Source organism: Petaurus breviceps, unplaced genomic scaffold (assembly GCF_028583685.1).
Source record: "Petaurus breviceps papuanus isolate PSGF00001 unplaced genomic scaffold, PetGlider_PUasm1.0 90879, whole genome shotgun sequence".
NCBI lineage: Eukaryota > Metazoa > Chordata > Mammalia > Diprotodontia > Petauridae > Petaurus > Petaurus breviceps.
In genome coordinates, this window is record NW_027187368.1 from 13997580 (window position 1) to 14018588 (window position 21009).

Genomic DNA, 21009 nt, shown 5'->3' on the forward strand with positions numbered 1-21009 from the left:
ACAATCCTCTATACATATATATGGCCTAAACACAGAACATACCTGTCACACAAACATCCTACACACACGCACACACTTCTCTGAAACACACATATGTGCTTCACAATTGTACCTTTGATAAACACACTTAGACATCGCAGTAATAATTCCAATTTAAATAGCATTTTAAGGTTTATGAAGGACACACATATTACTTTGGGTACATCTCCTCTCTTCCACCATCTACACCCTGTACAGCCATTGTATTCCTTGTACATTATCCTACATAAGTCTTCCCCAACGCACATACACCCCTGCTCTCGCACACAGCTAGGCACAATCAACATACTCTTAAGTCATATGAAACCCCCTGAGGAGAAAGAAAGAAGGGAAGTGTGTGTGTATGTGTGGTGTGTGTGAGTGTGAGTGTGTATGTGTATGTGAGTGTGTGTGTGTGTGTGTGTGTGTGTGTGTGTGTGTGTGTGTAGGGGGAATGCAGCTGGCCTTGGGAACACTTTCCCAGCTCAACTCCCGTTCTCTGAGACCCAGCCTGGCCCCCATGAGGGGCTGCCCACAGCAGGGGCGAGTCTGTGGGAACCAGACAGCTCAGGGCACTGCTCCCCGGGCTTGCTTCCTCCCAGGCCCCTAGGGAGCCCCTGGAAGGGAGGGAGGGAGTCTGTGAAGGGAAGAGAGGGAGGCAGGAGGCAGAAGTCATTTAGGTTGATCAGCCAGCCCAGACAGACACAGCTGGGCCAGTCAACCAGGGGGGCTTCCTGGAGGCGGGGGCTAACAGATGGGGGAGAGGACAGAAGTAGGAGAGGAGACAAGAGACAGCCTGAGGCAAACAAAGACAGAGGAGAAAATTGAGAGTTTATTTCCGGAGAGGAAAGAAAGAAGATTTAGGAAGGACTGAGAGAGGGGGGAAATCAACCTGGGATTTGGTTGGTGTTGGGAGATGAAGTTAGCCTCGAGGGTAGTAAAGGCCTCCTCCTTCCCTGCCCACCTAACAAACTTGCTTCCCTGCCAGATGTGGAGGGATCCTCCTTCAACATGCCCCACCCTCCAGCTCTGGCCTCTGGAGTAGGACCCAAGTCCTGGTGGTTTCATCTTCCTTCATACCCTGGTGCCCAGGCCCTTCAGCCCTCCCAGCCCTGCCCTGGGGACTCCCCCAAAGGCTCCTGGGTCCTCAGAGGGCCCTGCTTCAGGTTTCCTCTTCCACCTCAGCCTCCTTCTCTCCCCTAACCTCCTTATACTTGTGTGGATATGTGCTGCCTTGTGTGCTGTTTCCTGGGTACTGTGTGTCTGTGTGCCTGTGGGTCTCTATGGCCAGCTTCGTGCTTATCTATCACAAGCCATCTGTATCTCTCTCATAGGGTCTATATCCTAAGGCAGGCTCTGTGCATTTCATGAATCCTGGTCTCTGCATGCTTATCCTTATTCACCAATATGAAGCCATTGTCACCCCCTCAGTTTTCCTCCTTCCCTGGATCCTAGTTAGTCCAGGACTGACACCAGATCCTCCCCACCCCTGAGGCATAAGAAGAAGTGTGGGGGGGGTGCTGTCGGACACATTTAACTATAAAAGGGAAGCCAAGGATCCATCACCCAGGTATCTGTCACCAGCCTTTACTGAACAGAGTCAGCTGGTCAAAAAGGATTATTGGAAACTTATGTGAGATCACTCAGGACTAGGTACTGGGACTGGCAGAGACCAACAGCCCAGAAGCAATGGTCCCTGTCTTATCCCAGCCCAGTGAGAGGATGAACATCCCTCTCCCTTCCTCCAGAAACCCTGAGGATCTGGCTTCCCATGGGCCAGATGGGAAGACTAAGGGCTCCGAAAAAGGAAGTCACTCGCTAGGGACATCCCAGTAGGATAGAGTGTGTGTGGGGAAATACAACCCAGGAATCCTGGCCCCTAGCCCTGTGGTCTTTTTTCATTCCAGCGATTAGAAGAAGGGTTTTTAGGAGAATTCATCATCTTTGGAACAAGTGCCTTCCCCCTCCAGTTCCCACCCTCTAACCATCAATGTCTTGTGTCTCTCAATCTGCAACATACCCTCTCCTTCATTCACAAGAGTTGAGAGAGGGGAGGCTCCAAAGGATCCTGGGTCCTAGGATCCTACTGATTTTACTGATCTAGAGGGAGGCTGAAAGATATCCCTACCCTGACCCTCCTAATTACCCTGATCAAAAGGAGGAGACTCAGATGACTTCCAGAAAAGAGGAAGGGGCTGGGGCAAGGAAATCGACATAAAACTCTCAGGGCCTCAAGTTCACTCTTCCCCAGACTGGGTGTGTGTGTGTGTGTGTGTGTGTGTGTGTGTGTGTGTGTGTGTGTGTGTGTGTGTGTGTGTGTGTAGGGGATGTGGGGAAGTACAGGAGGTCAGGAAAACCATATTTCAGGAAGGGTTGGACTCTTTGGAACCTCCTCTCCAGTGACTGGAGGTGTTGGAGGAAACAAAGGGAAGGCAGAATATGGTAACATTCTATTGGAAAAGAATAAGGACCTGAAAATCAGTAGCTCTGGGTTCTGATTTTGACTCTGCCTTAAGCTTACACTGTGACCCGAGGCAAATTACTTCCCCAGCTCCCTATTGTATAAAATAAGGAACCTGGAACTAGAGAATCTGTGGGGGTGCTTCCAATTCTGAGACTTGAATACTATGATGCTACCAGTATCTTTACTCCTCACCTCTCATGGGGATGCCTCTCCCCTGGGTCTCACCAGCTCTTATCTGACATCCCAAATAGCAAGAACAACTTGGAGTGGGGGTGAGGTGGGGTTGTCTGATTTGTGGATTATGGAATCGTCCCAACCACTGAGAACAGGAGCCCAGAAGCTGAAGGGACAAGTTCCTGGGATTGGGGTGGAGAAAGTGGATAGTGGAGGTCCTAAGGAGTCCATCTCCCTCATTGTCTATCTCCTGGCATTCTTAGTCAGTGCCAAGTCCCTGAGAGTACCTAGCCCCAAGTTTCAGGGGGAGGAAGGGAGAGCATTTAGAAAGGACAAGGAATAGACTCCTTTTCCTCTTTGGACTCTCCCATTTTCCTGTTTTCCCTTCCCCCTCCAATCTCCCTCTGTCCCCCTCCCTGAGTGTTAGGAAACTCCCACTAAAAGTCCCCCTGCAATCCTCTTGGGACAAAGAAACTCAACCCAACCCCTTCCCCATTCCTCCCATGAGGATACTGCTACCCAGAGGCAACTCTGGAAGAACCCAGGAGTCCTGAACCCCATCCACCAGGCCAGGCTTATGGTATCTTTCAAGACTCACTTGCTTTATTAAGTAGAGTGTCGAGTAAAATCTGACATAGGTCCAGCCTCACACCTTCCCCACACTCCCCAAGTTTGTCCATGAAGGGGCCAGGGCACCAAACTCTGGAATCCTGGTCAGGCAGAGCCCTGTGTCATTCAAGGAAGACAAAGATCTTCTGTTTCAGTTGCCTCTTCAGAACTGTTCAGTAGTGGAAAGAGTCAGAAACCTGGGTTTGGGCCCTGGCTCTCCTAACTACTAGCTGCTTGACCTTGGACAAGTCATTTCTCTTGGATCTCTCAGTTTCCTCTTTTGTAAAATGAGGGTGTTGGATTAGATGACCTCCAAAGTCCCTTCCAGCTGTAATAGTCTCTGATTTAATCCTTAGTTTTTCATCTGACTTTGGGAACCATCTGTCTGGCTGGCCCAGATTTTTCTAGCCCCCATCTTCACCCAGGGGAGAGCCCTACCCTCTGCCACCCTTGGCACCCTCCCAGAGACCCAATGTGCTAGGGACAGACTGAGCAGGGCATCTTCCCCTGGAGAATATCACATGGCTCCAGCCCTCAGGTAAGAATCCATTCTTTAGCTTGTCCTTGCATGAAGCTGTGGAGGAGCCTGTCTGGCTTTACAAGGGAAGAAGCAGAAGACGGGAAGGGAAACTTCATTCAAAGAAGAACATGCCTGGGGTCCGATAGAGGCAGTGGGGTAGCCCTAGCTGGTAGCTCCCTCCTCCCTGAAGTGGGAAAGGCCCCCCAGTCCAGGGCTCCTTCTGGTTTCCCCGAAGGGGTAGTGGGGATTGGAAGGCAGGTGACTGAGTGGGGGTGGCTGGGGAAGCTGGAGTGGGTGCAAGCAAATGATCCAGGGCTGGGCCACAGCCCCGCTCGTCCATGCAGAAGCTAAGGGCTTGCACACGGCACTGGTAGCTGCCACCTAGAGCTTCAGCCCCACCAAAGTTGCCAAAGATAGGTAGCCCTGCCTTGCCATAGGCCTCACCCTCAGGGAATCGGGCTGGGGAGGGCTGAGGGCCCTGGGGGGCAGGGAAGACTGGGGGCAGGCTGAATGCTGGGCATGGAGAGGCAGAAGAAGAGGAGGAGGAGGAGGAAGGTGGCAGCTCTCGAGGGTCCATCCTCTGTCCAGGAGACCTGGCTGGCTCAGGAGGCTCCTTCAGATCCATCAGCATCTGTGAGGCTGGAAGGGCCAGTGGCTCAGAAGTGGAAAGGTAGAGACCAGCTGGGGTTGTAGGGAGAGCATCTGTAAGCCCCCCAAAGAGGGCCTCATTGGGTGATGTCTCTGGACTGGTATGGCATAAACCCTGGGACTCGGGCAGCTCCAGTGGTGGGGCTAGGCATGGTCCCGTGGTAGCCTTGGCCTGTCCAGAGGCCCCCTCCTGCTCTCGGGCATCACTATGAGGGTCTGGCATTCCAGAGGCCCGATATCCCCCACGACCTGGCCCTGCTCTTGGCCCACCACGGGCCAGCCCACCACGGGCCCTGCTCTTGTCCTTCCTCTGCGTCTCAGTCTCGGGCTCAGATGCCCTCTTTCGGGTGAAGCGGCGCCTCCGTCGCAGGAAGCTGCCGTTCTCAAACATGTTGTAGCTGTCAGGGTCCAGGGTCCAGTAGCTGCCCTTGCCAGGCCTGCGGTCATCTCGGGGCACCTTGACAAAGCACTCGTTGAGGGACAGGTTGTGCCGGATACTGTTCTGCCAGCCTGGCCGGTTGTCTCGATAGAAGGCAAAGCGGCCCATGATGTAGTGGTAGATGGCACTGAGGGTGGCTCTCTGGCCTGGGGAACTCTGGATAGCCATGGTGATGAGGGCGATGTAGCTGTAGGGGGGCTTGGCTAGCTCCCCAGGACGGCTGGAACCCGGCTCCTGGCCTTGCTGGCTGGGAGCTGAATCCCGGCCCTCGCCATTCCCGGGTCCCCGTGGAGTGGGACAGTCAGGCTGCATCTCCTTCCCTTCCCAGAGGCCTTCACCGCCAAAAGCCGGTCAGGAGCCTCCTCCAGCTGGTTAAAAGCCCTGGGCCAGCCCAGCCCTTGTGGCCTGGAAAGGCTAGAGGGGAGGGATCAGGCTGCTCCACCCCCACCCCTTTCCCACCCAGCTGCCAGTCCCGACTGGAGGCAGCCCTGCTCCCGGGGGCCTGGGGAGGGGCCAAGCTTTGGCCCAGCCCCCACAGACTTCAGGGCTGAGGGTCCCAGGGGAAGGAGAACAGGAGGATGAGGCAGAGGCTGGGTTGGTTGGGCAGAACTGAAAAAGAAATGGGAAGTCGGACTCGAGATTCCCAACTGCCTCCTTATCCTACTTCTCTCCCCTCTCCTTCCTCCAGTTTTCTTTGGCCTCTCCTCCACCTCCATATATGTCTCAGCACTCTTCTCATTAAATCTCTGCTCTGCTTAGAGTTCTCCTATTTCCCTTCTGTCTCCCCACATCGCCTCTCCTTCTCTATTCATTGCCCCGTTTCTCTTCCCCACTCTTTTCTCTCTTGCCTTCTTCCTTCTTCTTTTCTCTACTCCCTCTCACCATTTCCCTTCTCTTTATATTTCTTCTCCAGTCACCCCACTCTCCCTTCAGCACTCCATCTTTTCTTCTTTTCAAACAAGGGCCAAACTGCTCTATTTTCTTGTGGGGAGAAGAAGAATAAATTGGGGGGGGGGGAGGAGGAACTTCTGGGGGAGCTGTGGGGAAGGAAGAAACTCTTTAATAAGGATTGTGAGGAAGGAGAGGAAGGAGTGAGGGCCGTGAGGCAAGGAGGGGAGAATAGAGGAGGGGGGGAAAGGGAGGGAGGAGGGAGGGCTCTGTGGCCGAGACGGGAGAATGAGGAGGTGCAGAAGGAGGGGGAGGAACAAGGACTAAGAGCCAAAGAGGGGAGGTAGGAGAGGTGGGGAAGGAGAGGGAAAAGGGCTGTGAGGCTGGAGAGGAGGATGGGGGCTGTTGCGAGAGAGGAGGAGAAAGGATAGGCGTGGGGAAGCCCCTGGCCCTAGCAGAGGAAGGATGTGGGGGAGAGACTTCAGTATGTACTTCAGCTCCCTCTGCTGAGCTTTGAAGAAAAGTGTCTTGCTGGACTGAGTCATGTCTCCTTTCAACCTGCCCTTGCCCTTTTTAGATCTGGGGTGGAGAGTGCAGGATGAAGGAGGACCTATTCAGCTTAAAGGCTGATCAGTGGTTTTTGAGTCAGACTTCCTGCCTTGAGACCCAGAAAACAGGGATCAGTGGAAAGATAATGAAATTGGAGGACCTGGATTTGAATCTCAGTTTCGTTACTGACTTGTGTTAGCTTGGGAAAGTCCCTCCCCTCCCTCCAAGAAGCCCCTCCTGGCCCCTCCATATCATATCCTCTGGGTCACCATAAAATGAAAAGCATGATCACTAAGGTTCTTTCCAAGGCACAGCTAAGAAGAATAATAAGAAGGATAAGAATAGAGGGAGAGGGCAGGGCAGGCAGGCCACTTCAGCCTCTACCTCTTATGGCTCTTTGACACTCCCAGTTCACTTTCTCTCATCAAAGACCCTGTTCCAAGTAAGTGGCAGCAGAAGAGAGGTTTTTGATCTAGTCAGTGAAGGTCTTTGGACCATTGTCTGCCGTCCTTGAAGCAGGATGCTAATGAGCACTCAGTACAGGGAGGAGTCCTCAGCTGGGAATTAGAAACTGACCTGGCTTCAGATTCTAGCCCTGTAACTGTGTGACTGTAGACAAATCTCTCCAGGCCTCAATTTCTTCACCTAGAACTCATTTTCCCTGTCCCTCCTTGTGAAATTCAAATGAGAAAATAATGACAGCAAATATTTATATAAGGCATTTTAAAAGTTTATGAAATACTTCACATATGGGTGGGCTAGGTGGCACAGTGAATAGAGCACTGGCCCTGGAGTCTGGAGGACCTGAGTTCAAATTCGCCCTCAGACACTTAACACAAAAACTAGCCATGTGACCTTGGGTAAGTCACTTAACTCCAATTGCCCTGCCCTCCCCCCTCCAAAAAGCAAAAACAAAACAAAATATTTCACATATATAATCTCCTCTTCGCCATAACCCTGTGAGGTAGGTACTATGGGCATGAATATCACCATTTCACAGAAATTGATCCTTAGAGGTTAAGTGACTTACCCACTGTCACAGAACTAATAAAGGTAGCTGTGAGCAGCGAACCTAGATTTCTCCTGACTCCAAATCCAACACTAAATAGATGAAAAATGTTTTGCAAATTCTGTTAACAGTCACACCGACACAGACAGGTCCTCGTTCCCTCTAACACATTCCAAGGCCAGGAAAGAATGTGAGTGGCTTCTCAGTCAACTCTCCACACTATGGGATATATCCTTAAAAAAAAAAAGGCAGACCGACGTAGAGCTACCCTGAGATATTGGAAGTTTAGGGGCTCAGGATGCCTAATTTTAAAAAAGAGCTTGGCAGGAGGTTCCTCTTATGAATAACTCCTAAAGCACATTGAAGTTTAGTTTGTACATATGCACTGTGCTCAACACACCCACCTGACAGGCAGGACGACGTGTGCTTGAGAGCCGACAAGGTAAAGACCCTTAGGCCCAAGTACACTGGCCCAATGTGATGTGCCATAAGGGGCGGTGCTCTGGAGATGATGGGGAGGTGCCCTGGAGATGGTGTGGGGTCCCAGTCAGGGTTGGTATAGCTGGTTCAGAAGGTGGGTTACACTCTCTGGAGCTCTGGGCTGGGAACCTGGAGGATCTTGGGGACTGAGACGCTTAGAGTGCAAGAACAGTTCTCGGGCAAACACTGGCTCCACCTGGGAAGGAAGGGAAAGGAGGGAGGCATGGGGTAAGAGAGGCTGTCCCTACTTTCCTGGCACCCTCTGACCTTATTTCTCTTTAGGTACCCTGCTTCTGGCTCTATCTGCTGCAGCCTCCTAGAACACCCCACTTCCCTGCTCCCTCCCTCAATGCCTTAAGGACTCTGAAATCGGAGGAGGGCGCATCTCCCCAGAAAGCATGGGCCTAAGAGGAGAGGGGAGCGGTGGCTCTGATGGTGCAGTGGTCAGAGTGCTGGACTTGGAGTCCAGAAGACCTGAGGCCAATCTTGCCACAGATACTGTGGCTATGTTAGCCCCTGCCATTCACTTAACCTTTCTCAACCTCAGTTTCCTTGTCTGTAAAGTGGGGCTTTAGCCCCCTGACAGGGTTATTGTGAGGATCAAATGAGATTAATATATGTAAAAACACTTTGCAAAGCTTAAAGCTCTATATAAATACTAGTTATATATTTCAGGAGGAGGGGACCCTGATGATCCTCCAAGGGTAAGAGGTGACCTGCCCTCCTCTTTCCCCCAGTTATACCCTAACCTTTCCACCTTCTTTATTACCAATCTCAGGGGCTCCCACAGGTGCTCCCAAAGACTGGGAGATATTCAGAAAGAAAAAGAAAGACCCCAGAGAGGCCTTGCAGAGGGTTTGGTAAGCCATAGAAATGAGAGTTGGAGTGGGTCTCCTGAGAACATAGAACACCAATATTATAACTGGGAGGAACTTTAGAGATGATCTAGTCCAATTTTCTGGTCTTATAGAGGAAAAAACTGAGGCCCTAAGAGAAGTCCCTTGTCCATGATCGGAGGGTATGGTTGAGTCATGGGTGGGATCCCCTTGGGCAGGGGGAGGGAGAGCACTGGATATAATAGCCCTCCTTGTTCCCTCCCCCCCAAACTCACATGAGCCATGATGAGTCTCCCCTGGGACTGGCAACCTGGACCTGGGTACTCCTCTCCAAAGCACAGGTGGATCTGGTACTGGGGTGCAGGCTCCCCAAGACACAGGTGTCGATGCAGCTCTGTAAGGCACAAGGGAAAGGGTGGGTCCTGGTGATGCCTAACTCCAGCTCTTGGGCTGTGTCAGATCCTGGCAAGGGTGAATGATACCTATGTTCCAGTGGTGGTCCAACCTGACTGTATTGAAATATATATTGAATATATCTTTAACACTTTCCCTGTCTTCTTTTTGGAAACTGGACTTAGTGGCCTTGAGCCTGACTATTATACAGCTGCTTCCAATATCAGTGCCCTGGCCCTGACTACTGCCCTCAGACACTCATACTTTATTCTTGATGATAGTAATAGCAGCTCACATTTCTGTAGAGTTTAATGGTTTATAAATCTCTTTCCTCACAAGAACTCAGTGAGGCAGGTGGCTCAAGGGGCACTATTATGCCCACTGAGGCAACCTAGGACTGTGGAAAAAAGAGCTTCAGCCTCAACCTCAGAAGACCTAGATTTGAATCCTGACTTGACCACTCAATAGTGGTGAGACTTTAGACACATTCTTCTTCTTTTTTTGGAGGGGGGAAGGCAGGGCAATTGGGGATAAGTGACTTGCCCAAGCAAGGTCACATGGCTAGTAAGTGTTAAGTGTCTGAGGCTGAATTTGAACTCAGGTTCTCCTGACTCCTGGGCCGGTGCTCTATTCATTACACCACCTAACTCCCCTCATGCCCTGCACCCCACACACATTCTTCTTTTTCTTCCATTAAATTCCTGTTTCCAGTCTGGGCAAGTCATTATACCTCTATCTGACTTAGTTTCCTTTATTGCAAAGTGGGATAATAACAGTACCTGCTTCCCAGGGGTGTAGTGAGGACCGAGTGAGATATTTGTGTGGTGCCTGGCATATAGTAGGCACTTAATAAATGCTTATTCCTTTCTCTTTCCATTCCTTGCTGTGGCAGGAAGGGGATGGGACCATAGGTTCTTGAAGGTACAGCAAACAGCTGGCAGGTTCTGCCATGTTAAAAAGGCTTCAGATATCAGGGCCCAGAGAGACTCTGTGTTTGTCTTCTACTGAGTGGCCCAAGTGTGAAGAGGCTCCTTAAGAAAGGACTGGCCACCAGGGTAGCACTTTTTCCCTTTCCCTTTTCTTTCTTTTTTCTTCCTTCCTTCCTTTCTCTTTTTTTCTGTAGCAATTCATAAAATGGTGAACTAAATCATAAGCTAGGGATCAAGACACCGATAGATAGAATTCCCACATAAGGAAACTCCCTCTACTGATACAGGTAGGCCCTTTCTCTGCAACTTAATGTCTTAATGAAGTACTGAGAGGTTAAGTGACTTTATCAGGAGTGATACAGCCTGTGGATGTCAGAGGCAAGACTTGAACCCAGGTCTTTCTGGTTTCAAGGTGGACTCTCAGCCCATCATCTTTACACCTCTCACTAGAATGTTCGATTCTCCCCCATGGTTCTTTCCCGTCCGCCATAGGTAAGCTTTCTCCTGCAGTCCAGGTTTCCCCTCCACTTCCCAGCAGTCTCCACATCATTCCTTTTCTTATTGTCCTTATCCTCCTCCCACTAGAACCCTATCCCTGGGTCCCCCATCTCTGATAGGTGAGCTTTTGCCTGTAGCCTCCTCAACATGCAGCTCACTCCCTCACCTCCTTTATGTATTATTTCTTTTCTTTTCCTTTTTGGAGGGCAATTGGAGTTAAGTGACTTGCCCAGGGTCACATGGCTAGTTTTTGTGTTAAGTGTCTGAGGGCAGATTTGAACTCAGGTCCTCCTGACTCCAGGGGCAGTGCTCTATTCACTATGCCACCTAGCCACCCCTCTTTATGTATTATTTCCCAAATTTAAATGTAAGCTTCTTTATGGCATATAGTTAGAACTTAATGTTCCATCTCTCCATCTATTTACCTGCCTGTCTCAGGTTTTTAACTTTCATGGACCCCTTTGTCAGTCTGGTGAAGCCTATGGGATCCTTTTCAGAGTAATATTTACAAATGCATAAAATAATATGCACAAAAAAATAAAAGGGGGTGGCTAGGTGGCCCAGTGAGTAAGAGTGCTGGCTCTGGAGTTGGGAAGACCTGGGATCGGTTCTGGCCTCAGATACTTAACACCCACACAAAAAAACTTGCCATGTAGCCTTGAGCATTACTTAACCCAAATTGCTTTAAAAAAAAATAATGTGCACAGGATTACAAAGAAACCAATTATATGAAATATTGTTATCAGAATATTAAAAAAAATTTCATGGACCCCTAAATTAAGAACCCTTGGTAATAGTTTTATTTCTTTTTCTTCCTTTTCTTCCTCCCTCCTTTGCTTTCTTCCCTACTTTTTTCTCCCTCCCTCCCTTTCTTCCTTCCTCTCTCCCTTCTTTCCTTCCTTCTCCTTTCTTCCTCACTTCTTTCCTTCCTCCCTCTCTCTCTCCTTCCTTCCTCCCTCCCTTTCTTCCTTCCCTTTCTCCCTTCCTTCCTCTTTCCATTCTTTCCTTCCTCTCCCCTTCCTTCCCCTTCTCACTCTATCTTCCTCCCTCTCTCTCTGATATGACATCATGCCTCTGAAATTCTGTGGGTAAAGTGACATTAACAGTAGCTTACACCTTTATATCACTTTAAATTTTTCCTTCACAATGGCACTGTAAGGTAGGGAGTGGAAATATGATATTTTTACAGATGAAGAAACTAACACTCAAGGAAATTAGTGCCCAGTGGACATACAGGTAGTAAATGGTAAAACTCAGACTCAAACCCATGCCTCCTGACTGAATACTCATCTTACTTCACAAAAGGATGCCCTCATTTTCCTGGGCTCCTCTCCACACCAGTAACCTTCCTTTATCCCCCAAACTGGACCTTGCCAGTTTCCCCTCCCCACCAGGAGCTTACGATCCAGGAATTGCTGGGTGTCCAACAGCTTATAGGTCTTCTCCCTTTCCAATTTGTTGGGCTGGTCACAATGGGGAGCTAGGGGGCCTCTCCAGTAAACCCGGCCCTGGCACTGCCTCTTAGCAAAGACCCCCTCAGGAGCTACCCAGAGCAGGACTCCCCTGTCCAGGTGAGGCAAGAGGCGCTCCAGAATCTGGGTGAAAGGTGGGCTGGCCCCTGGCAGAGCCTTTGGTGATGGGAACTGGATCTGCTCCAGCCTGGCAGGGCCATAGAGATGTGGGCTGTCCATGGGCACAGGCCGGGTCGTCAAGCGGCAGCCCTCGGCAGTGTGAGCAATGGCCTCCTTCACCAGGACATCTCGGTAGTACAGACGGATGTGGAGCCAGCAATCTGAAGGGAGTAATGCATCAAATCATCTACAATCATTTTCTGAGCATTGATTAAACTCTTAGCCCTGTCCAGGGTACTGAGGAGGAGATGTAGACAAAGCTGATAGGTCCTAGTGCTCAGGTAGTGCACAGTTTAGCTGAGAAAATGGAACTCACACATAGGAAATGGCTAGGTAAAAGGCAGATTGTGGTCAGGGCCCAGTGAATAAAATAGACAATCAGGGTTGTGGGGTAGAGAGGAAATGTTCCCTTTTGAGCTGAAAGTGGTCAGGGAACGCTCCTGAAGGAAGTGGGATTAGAGTCTGAGCCACATGACCCGTCCCCTGACTTCATACTTCCATCCTCTGTTGTTTATCTCCCTGACTAGATGGGGAGCCCAAGAGGGCAGTGGGTGTTCCGTTTCTGTGTTCTCTATCATAAGATAGCTGAACATAGGGTTAGGTATACATTAAATACTCAAAAAATACCTACTGCATGAATGAAAAGTGGAAAGACATTCAACAAAAACTTCTTAAGGGCATACTGTATGCCAGACACCACGCCAAGCAGTAAGCACACAAGAAAATAAAAAAAATCTCCTTCCCTCAATGAGACAACATGTAAATGAACAGGTACATACAAGATACATGCAGAGCAGATAGAAGGAAACCTGTGGCTGGAGTGATACAGAAAGGTCACATCTGAGTTGAGTATCGAGGCAGGGATACCAAGAGGAGACAGGGGATGGAGGGCTGAAGAACAACAAATAAGTAAACCATAGAGTTTTCAAGTGGAAATAAAGTATAAAAAGTTTGGCAAAGTAGGAGGGGACCAGATTATGAAAAGCCTTAAATGTCAAACAAAGGGTCTTGTCTTTGATTGTGGAGGTAATAATGGGTCACTGGCCAGATCTATGCTCTAGGAGAATAATTTTGGGATCTGAGTGGGAAGGCAAATGGCAAAGTAGCAGGACAAGGGAAGCAAGGAATTCGGGAGGAGAGGATAGGGCAGCATTGAGCTGGTTGACCAAGGTTTGGAGGGGCAAATGTAGGGGTGACAGCCTGGGAAAAGTATTGAGGGGGTGGAGTGATTGGAGATCCCAGGGACAAAGACCAGGGTTAGGGCTCTTAAGGCATAGGGAAAGACAGAGGTAAGAATAGTGAATGGACTTGGGATTTTAGAAGTATGGGAAACTCCCACACGAAGAAACTCTCTTTATCAGTGCAGGTCAGCACTTTCTCTGCAACTTAGTCCTAAAGAGTCACCTAGAGCACTGAAAAAATTAAATGACTTGCCCAATGTCACAAACTAGTATATATGAGAGAATCCAAGTCTTTCTGGATCCAAGGCCCACTCTATCCACTATGATCAAATAATTTTTGAGTTCACGAACATGTACTATAGGCAGCTAGGTGGTGTAGTGAATTGAGTGATGGACCCAGAGTCAGGAAGACCCGAGTTCAAATCTGAACTCAAATACTAATTGGTTGTGTGATCCTGGGAAAGTCACTTAATCACTGCCTGCCTCAGTTTCCTCATCAATATACACACTGAAGTCCCCCTAGTGTGAGGCCAGGAGTTAGAGTAGAGAGAAAGTGAACCAGGCACTGAACTCATTGAGAAAGGAGAAGGATAATCCACGTATGGTCCCGACTCAGTGAGTATGAATGTGGGTCCATGCACACACATATGGATATGTTGAGTGTATGATGCCCACATGAGTACATGTGTTAATTGTGGCATTAGTTCAAGTACATGTGTTCATGAGTCTTGTGTGTGTCTCTGTGGGCACATGTGGGAATGGATGGATGGTTGTGTCTAGGCCAGGGGTTCTTAATCTTTGTTGTAGCAAGGTCCCCTTTGGCAATCTGGTGAAGCCTATTTGACTCCTTAGAAAAATGTTTTTTAGGCATGTGAAATAAAATAAAATACAGGATTATAAAGGAAACCAATCACATTGAAATACAGCTATAAAATATATATATTTTTTAAGAGGGTCATGGACCTCAGGCTAAGAACTCCTGGCTGGGTCGTTCAGCAGCATGAATGGAATTTAGCCCTACCCAGTGATAGCCTCTGCCTGAGCCTTCTTGGGCTCTGAACTGACAACTGGGGAGAGGGGAAGGGACTGAGCATGTGAGTGATAAGCAGAAGTCCAAACCTGACCTTCTGTATAAGAAAGAGCCTTCCTCACTTCCCACCATGGTTCTACACCCTTTTCACAGTAAGAAAAGACATCAAGGTATAGCATAGAGGACCCTGAACTTGGAAGACCTGAGTTCTAGTCCTGACTGTTTCTTTTCACCAGCAGGATGACAGTGGGTGAGTCATTTATTTAATCTTTCTGACCTGCTTCCTCCTCTATGAATAGGGCGAATAACACTTCTCTGCCTCACAGGTGAGCAAAGCACAGGATCAACCTTGAGACTAGGGCAAGGGAGGGGAAAGGGCTGTGCAAAGGAGCCTTCCAGGCTGATGATCCTTACCAGAGGTGCTGACATTCTCACGGGGGGTCAGGCTTAGCGGAAGGTGGCTCTGTGAAGGGTCCCAACTATAAAACGTGCCTGTTACTTGGTACCCTGGATAAGGGGAGAGGGAGATAGAAAAGGTACTGGTATACTCCAATGTGGTGGACCATCTTCCTTACCAGATCCCTCCCTTTAGGGCTCAGAGGTCAGGACACTGCTGAGAAACAAGAGAACAGGGAGTGGAAAGAGAGGGAAGAGTTAAAAGGTAAGGTGGGCAGAAGAGAATAGGAAGACCCAAGTCCGTACAGGCCCCCTCCTTACCAAATTCAGCTTTTGGGCTGGTAGAGCAGGAGGCTGGGGAAACCTGATGGCAGCCCTTAGAAATCCTTTCCTTGCTAGTCTCCTCGGCAGCTGAGTCTGAGCCAGCCTAGGTAGTGGGAGAGAGGGCCTATGACATCTGAGGGCTTGGGGGGCAGCTGAGACTAGAGTCCAATCATTGGTTTCACCAGAGTGAGCTGGCCTTCCAGGATGAAACAGGGTCTCAGTGGGGAAAGAAGATGGAAGGAGTCATTGCTAAGCAGAAGGGCTCACCAACCAATCATGTTATCACACACCAGCATCTAGTTCTTGGCAGATACAACTCAAGTGCTTTGGGGTCAGGACCATGACCAAAGGGGGAGGGAATGAAATCAGATGTGGATAGGCTCTAAGAAGGCCAGCTTTCCCACTCTCAGTGCTCCAAGTTAGGAGGAGGATGGGAATGTGGGACTGGAAGGGTTAGGGCTGGGAAGTATGGAGGGATGAGGAAGGTAAAGGAGACTTGAGTGTCAGAATGATAGGGCAGGGATGGAAGTAGATTGGGTGTCAGCACACTGACCTGGTCTGGCCTCTGGAGAGGCTCAGTTGATAGATCTTTGGGGGCTCTCAAAAGGCCCTTCTGCCCCTCATCCTCTGTAGGGAAAGCAAGTGCATTAGGTTCTAGTTCAAAGCCCTAGAAAAGCTGTTTGCCTCTGCTTTTAGTGGTCCCCAAAGCCCTCTAAAGCCCCTTACAGCAAGGCTTAGGATCTTTGATGACCCAAACACCAGAACTCCCCAAACCCACACTCTTGAATATATGAATACCCAGGTTGCGGGGTCCTTCAGAGATGATCTGGTAGACCTTGTAGGGTTCAGAGATGTCCAGTTGGCTCCGATCAATCACTTCCTGGAAGTCTGTGCTCTTGTTGAGGGCACAGCGCAGGCGGGTCTTCCAGACAGACGGATCAGCTTTGTCTGTGCCTTCCTGGTATTTACCTTTGTAAATGGCCCAGGCCTGGGGGAAAGGAACATGGCTCAGGTCTCAAACCTCTGAGCCCTGTGGAATTCTCTCTACCCTCCTGGGACTTAGCTCTGGGGATCCTGCCTATGTGAGGAGGCAAACTGAGGGCACCCTGGCCAGAATGAAGGATGAAGGATGTTGGGGGAGGAGATGGCAGGGCAAGGAATCTGATAGTAGGAAGGATTTTCCCTTAAGAAACCAACTCCTCAGGGGCGGCCAGGTAGCACAGCGAGTAAGAGCACCAGCTCCAGTGTTGAGAAGACCTGGAGATCGAATCCCGGGCTCAGACACTTAGCACCCACCCAGAAACACCTGGCCGTGTAACCTTGAGCAAGTTACTTAACCCCAATTGCTTAGGGGTGGCCAGGTGGCTCAGCGAGTAAGAGTACCGGCTCCAGTGTTGGGATGACCTGGATCAAATCCAGGCTCAGATACTCAGCACCACACTCAGAAATAACTGGCTGTGTAACCTTGAGCAAGCTACTTAACCCCGATTGCTTAAAAAAAAAAAGAAACCAACTCCTCTTTCAAGCTGCCTCATTCCTAGTGGCCACTCAAGCACCCCTAAGCAGGAACCTAGTCATCTGTGACTCTTTTCTCTTTCTCATTTCCTACCACCAATCAGTTGCCAAGTCCTGTCGATTTCAGCTCAAGATTGTTTTTTCCATTCATCCCCTCCTTTCCATTCTCCCCACCAGGGTATTTTTCCTTTTCACTGGACTTCTAAAAGAGCTTCCTATCTGGTGTCTTCATCTTCAGTCTCTCCCTTTCCAATTCATATTGCATATACTACCTTAATCATCCAATATATACACATAAATATTTAGAATGTAGAGTTGGAAGGGATCTTATGAACCATCTTATAAAATTGCTTCATTTTACACATGAGGAACCTGAAGCACAGAGAGGTTAAGTGAATTGCCCAGGGTCACACAGCTGATAAGTAGCAAGGCATAGATTTAAATCTAGGAGGTAGGAAGGAAAGAAGGAAGTAGGGAGGGAAGGAAAGAATGAGGGAAGGAAGAAAGGAAAGAGAGAAGGAAGGAGGAAGAGAAGGAAGGAAAAAAGCAAAGAGGAAAGGAAAAGAAGAGGGGGGAAAGGAAGGAAAAGAGGGAAGGAGGGAGGGAGGGAGAGAGAGAGAGAGAGAGAGAGAGAGAGAGAGAGAGAGAGAGAGAGAAACTAAGCTTTAGTTCGAATAGAGATTATCTGGTGTCCCTGTGAAGACTTCCTTTACCAGAGTCTTCCAGCAGAAGCTGGATGACCACTTGTCTGGGATGTTGCAGAGGCTGGGCTAGGTGTCCTTTGAGGTCGCTTCTAATTCTGTGATTCTGCTTCTATTTACCATGTGATACTTAACCCAATCTACCCTGTCCTTCAAAGTCGAATTCAAATCTTAGCTCCTCTACCAGGAAATCTTTGACTGTCACTTGTGCTCTCAGAGCTTTCTCCCTCCTTAGTAAAACAAGGAGTTGGAATTAAACCCCTTCTAGCTTGGTGCAGTAGAAACCTCACTGGTCAGATATGGATTTAAATCCCAACTCTTCTGCTAAATAGTTTTTTGACCTTGAGCAAGTTATTTCACTTCTCTGCATTTCAACTTCCTCATCTGTCAAATGAGAGGGCTGTGTTAGAGCAGATGTTTTCTGAGGTCTCCCCCTCCCAACTCTATATCTTAAGATCCATTACTGAGGCAGGAAGGAAAGGAGGAAATATTTAAGTGCCTACTATGTGACAGGCAATGTGCTAAGTATTTACAAATCTTATTTTATTTGGCTGTTACAACAACCCTGGCAGGTCAGTGCTATTAAGACCCCCATTTTATAGTTGAGGAAACTGAGGCTTGAAAGAGGCTAAGTAGACATATAATATACAGTAATAAATGATTATAGTAACCTTGTGTTTGACAAATGTAAAGATTTAAGCTTTGGGGATAAGAATTCATTATTTGATAGAAATTGTTGGGAAAGCTAGAAAGCAGTCTGGCAGAAATTGGACATGGATCAATATCTCATACCATTTACCAAGATAAGATCAGAATAGAATAGATAAGATCAGAATATATATATATATATATATATATATATATATATATATATAAAAGGAGATATCATAAGAAAATTAGAAATGGGTGGCTAGGTGATGCAATAGAATAGAGCACCAGTCCTGGAGTCAGGAGGACCTGAGTTCAAATCCAGCCTCAGACACTTAACACTTACTAGCTGTGTGACCTTTGGCAAGTCACTTAACCACAATTGCCCTGCCTTCCCCCCTCCAAAAAGCAAAAGAAAGAAAGAAAATTAGAAGAATATGGAACATATTACCTATCAGACTTATGAGTAGGGGAACAATTTATGAATAAATAAGAGAGAGAGCATTGCAAGGTATAAAATAGATAATTTTGATTATATGAAATTTAAAAAAGTTTTTGTGCAAATAAAATCAATGTAGCCAAGATAAAATGAAAAGCAGAAAATTGGGGAGGGAATTTTACAGGCAGTTTCTCAAATAAAGGTCTCATATCTCATATAAAGAACTTTGTCAAATGTATAAGAATATGAATCATTCCCCAATTGAGAAAAGTTATGAACAAGCAGTTTTTCAGTGAAGTAATCAAAACTATATATAGACATATGAAAATGCTCTACATTATTATTGATTAGAAAAATGCAAATTAAAACAACTTTGAGATAGCATTTTATACCTATCAGATTGGCTAAAATTATAGAAGAGGAAAGTGACAAATGTTGGAGACGTGGAAAAATTGGACACTAATTCACTGTTGGTGGAACTGTGAACTGATCTAACCATTTTGGAGAGCAATCTGGAATTATGCCCAAAGAGTTATAAAACTGTGTATACTCTTTGGCCCAGCAGTACCATTATTTGGCCCATTTCCCAAGATGATTAGGGGAAAAGGAAAAGAACTTATATGTTTGAAAATACTTATAGCAGCTCTCTTTGTGGTAGCAAAGAACTGGAAATTGAAGGCATGCCCATCATTTGGGGAATGGCTAAACAAAACTGTGGTGTAATATTGTGATGGAATACTTCTGTGCTATAAGAAATGATGAACTGGTTGATTTTAGAAAAACATGGAAAGATTTATATGAAATAATGAAGAGTGAAATAAGCAGAACCAAGAGAACACTGTACACAATAACAGCAATATTCTTCTAAGAATAATAGTGAATGTCTAAGTCATTTTGAGCATTATAAATACTTAAATCAACTAAAAACAACAACCACATAGACCTATGAAGGAAGATGTTATTTACTTCCAGGGAAGGAACTGATAAATAGAAGCATGCATAGTTATTTGCATGTTATTTTGCATATGTACGTATATACATATTTGTGTTTAATGGTAACCTTCTCCAGGGTGGGTTGAGGAAAGGAGAAAAAAAGTGCATGCCAGAGAACAAAAGAAAACTTAGAAGGAAGCACCGAAAAGCAGGGTAGCTTCGAAAATGATACGTATAACTTATTACATAACTGGTTAAAAAAAAAAACAGCATGAACTGGAAATTCATGGTTTTATATTGAATCCTCTATGTTGTGTTGTATACATGGAAATATTCTTTATTTTTGTCTTTAGGCATTTAAGTTTAAAATGAGTAATAATTTTTTAACAACAGAAAGAGAATAAGTGACTTGCTCATGGTCACACAGCCAGTGTCTGAATCTAGATATGAATTCCAGTCCACTATGCCACCTAGCTTCCACTGAGGACATCTGGTCCAAAACATATTAATCCCTCCTCCACCCTGCAGGACCGAATGCTCTCAGGGTCTGTACCATAGGACCTGTTTCCATGCTGTCCTATCTGTACCCCCACTTTCCGGAGTAAATGATGCCTCTCCAACTCAACTGAAGCCTCCTGGGAGCAAGGGCCAGGTCTCTGATAGAGGTCTGGACTTATTGTCTGTCTGCAAGACTGGGAAGATCCCACCTTTGACATTCAATAATTGTGTCCTCTCTAAGACTCAATTTCCTCATCTGTAAAATGGGTGATCAAATTGGACTAGATTGGCCTCTAAGGTATCTTCCAGTTCTAAAATTATGAACCTATGATCCTCCAATAGACAAAGAACCCAAGAGCTAGAGGGGAGCCCAGAAATCATGCTATCTAATCTAGCAGTTTGACAGAAGACGAAACTGAAACCCAGAACTGAAGTTCACAATGTCAGAGTAACACTGGAGCTCGGGTCTCTCTCTTTGCCCCTGTCCCATCTTGTCCACCGTCTAGACTAGACGGAACTTGACTAGAATGGAATCCAAGTTCCACTAGAATGGTGCCTGCCCATCAGTCCTCGCCCCACTTCTCCCCACGTGGGTGACCCTACGGCGGGCCAAGCTGTCCTGACTCCACGGTTCCCGAGGCACCCCCTGGCGGCTGCTTAGCGTGGCCTCTTTACCCTAAAGAGAGCGGCGTCCTGCTGCTGCCTGTAGTCCTGCTTGGCCGCGTGCTTCCAGGGGATTCGGAACATCGTCTTCTCTCGGTTCTCCCAGCAGAGCCCAGGGTAGCAGCCACTTTCAATTTGAGCCACCAGCCAGTCCCGCAGACGCAAGGGGCCGCCTGGCTCTGCCATAGCCTTGCACTTCTCCTCCTCCAGACGGCACCTCGGGGTAAAGCGTCTTGGGAGGGAGCCTAAGCGCGGCACCCGGGACAGCTCCCGGCAGGACACGGGCACCCCTGCGCTACTTTCTCAGCGGCTGAGCGGTCTAGGGGGAAGGGAATAGGGCCCTGAGCGGGATCCAGAAACTGAACGGGACAGGAAGGGCCGCCTAGTGTCTGGGGGGCTCGGAGGTTCTGCAGAGGTAATGAAAGCGAAAGTCCCAGGGAGCTTTCACTTTCCCTTTCTGCCACGGGATTTGTACCCTGCCCCCCACCCTCCTTCCCTCATTCTCTGTCCCTCCTATTTCCCTTTCTCTTCTACTCTCATCCTTCTCTTTCCTCCCTCTCTTCATCCCTTTATCACCTTTCCCTCTCTTCTACCCT

General features: G+C 47.9%; 2 protein-coding genes across 3 annotated transcripts; both read right to left on the reverse strand.

Annotated features, from left to right (window-relative positions):
* Positions 1–3237: 3237 nt before the first annotated feature.
* On the reverse strand, positions 3238–5283 carry FOXS1 (forkhead box S1). The gene has a single exon (XM_069073914.1). It carries the CDS (start codon positions 5182–5184, stop codon positions 3898–3900), a length of 1287 nt encoding a protein of 428 aa, XP_068930015.1. The 5' UTR covers positions 5185–5283; the 3' UTR covers positions 3238–3897.
* Positions 5284–7017: 1734 nt separating this feature from the next.
* On the reverse strand, positions 7018–20802 carry LOC138150451 (interferon regulatory factor 4-like). 2 transcript variants are annotated; one of them, XM_069073913.1, is made up of 8 exons: positions 20426–20802; positions 15815–16004; positions 15570–15643; positions 15014–15119; positions 14711–14803; positions 11857–12246; positions 8910–9028; positions 7018–7994 (listed from the first exon to the last, which is right to left on the reverse strand). In XM_069073913.1, the coding sequence occupies exons 1-8, from the start codon at positions 20597–20599 to the stop codon at positions 7866–7868; spliced, it is 1275 nt and encodes a 424-aa protein (XP_068930014.1). In that variant the 5' UTR covers positions 20600–20802; the 3' UTR covers positions 7018–7865. The 2 variants fall into 2 exon arrangements, with proteins under 2 accessions (XP_068930014.1, XP_068930013.1); XM_069073912.1 differs by lacking the exon at positions 7018–7994 and having other exon boundaries at positions 8517–9028.
* Between the last annotated feature and the right edge of the window lie 207 nt (positions 20803–21009).

Excerpts from the sequence above, each read along its gene's own strand:
- FOXS1 (XM_069073914.1), bottom strand. The coding sequence starts at position 5,184 with ATGCAGCCTGACTGTCCCACTCCACGGGGACCCGGGAATGGCGAGGGC.
- LOC138150451 (XM_069073912.1), bottom strand. The coding sequence starts at position 20,599 with ATGGCAGAGCCAGGCGGCCCCTTGCGTCTGCGGGACTGGCTGGTGGCT. Across the intron at positions 14,804-15,013 it reads CAGCCCAAAAGCTGAATTTG|GGTACCAAGTAACAGGCACG; the intron begins GTAAGGAGGGGG and ends CCCCTTATCCAG. Across the intron at positions 9,029-11,856 it reads CACCCAGCAATTCCTGGATC|AGCTGCATCGACACCTGTGT; the intron begins GTAAGCTCCTGG and ends TGTGCCTTACAG.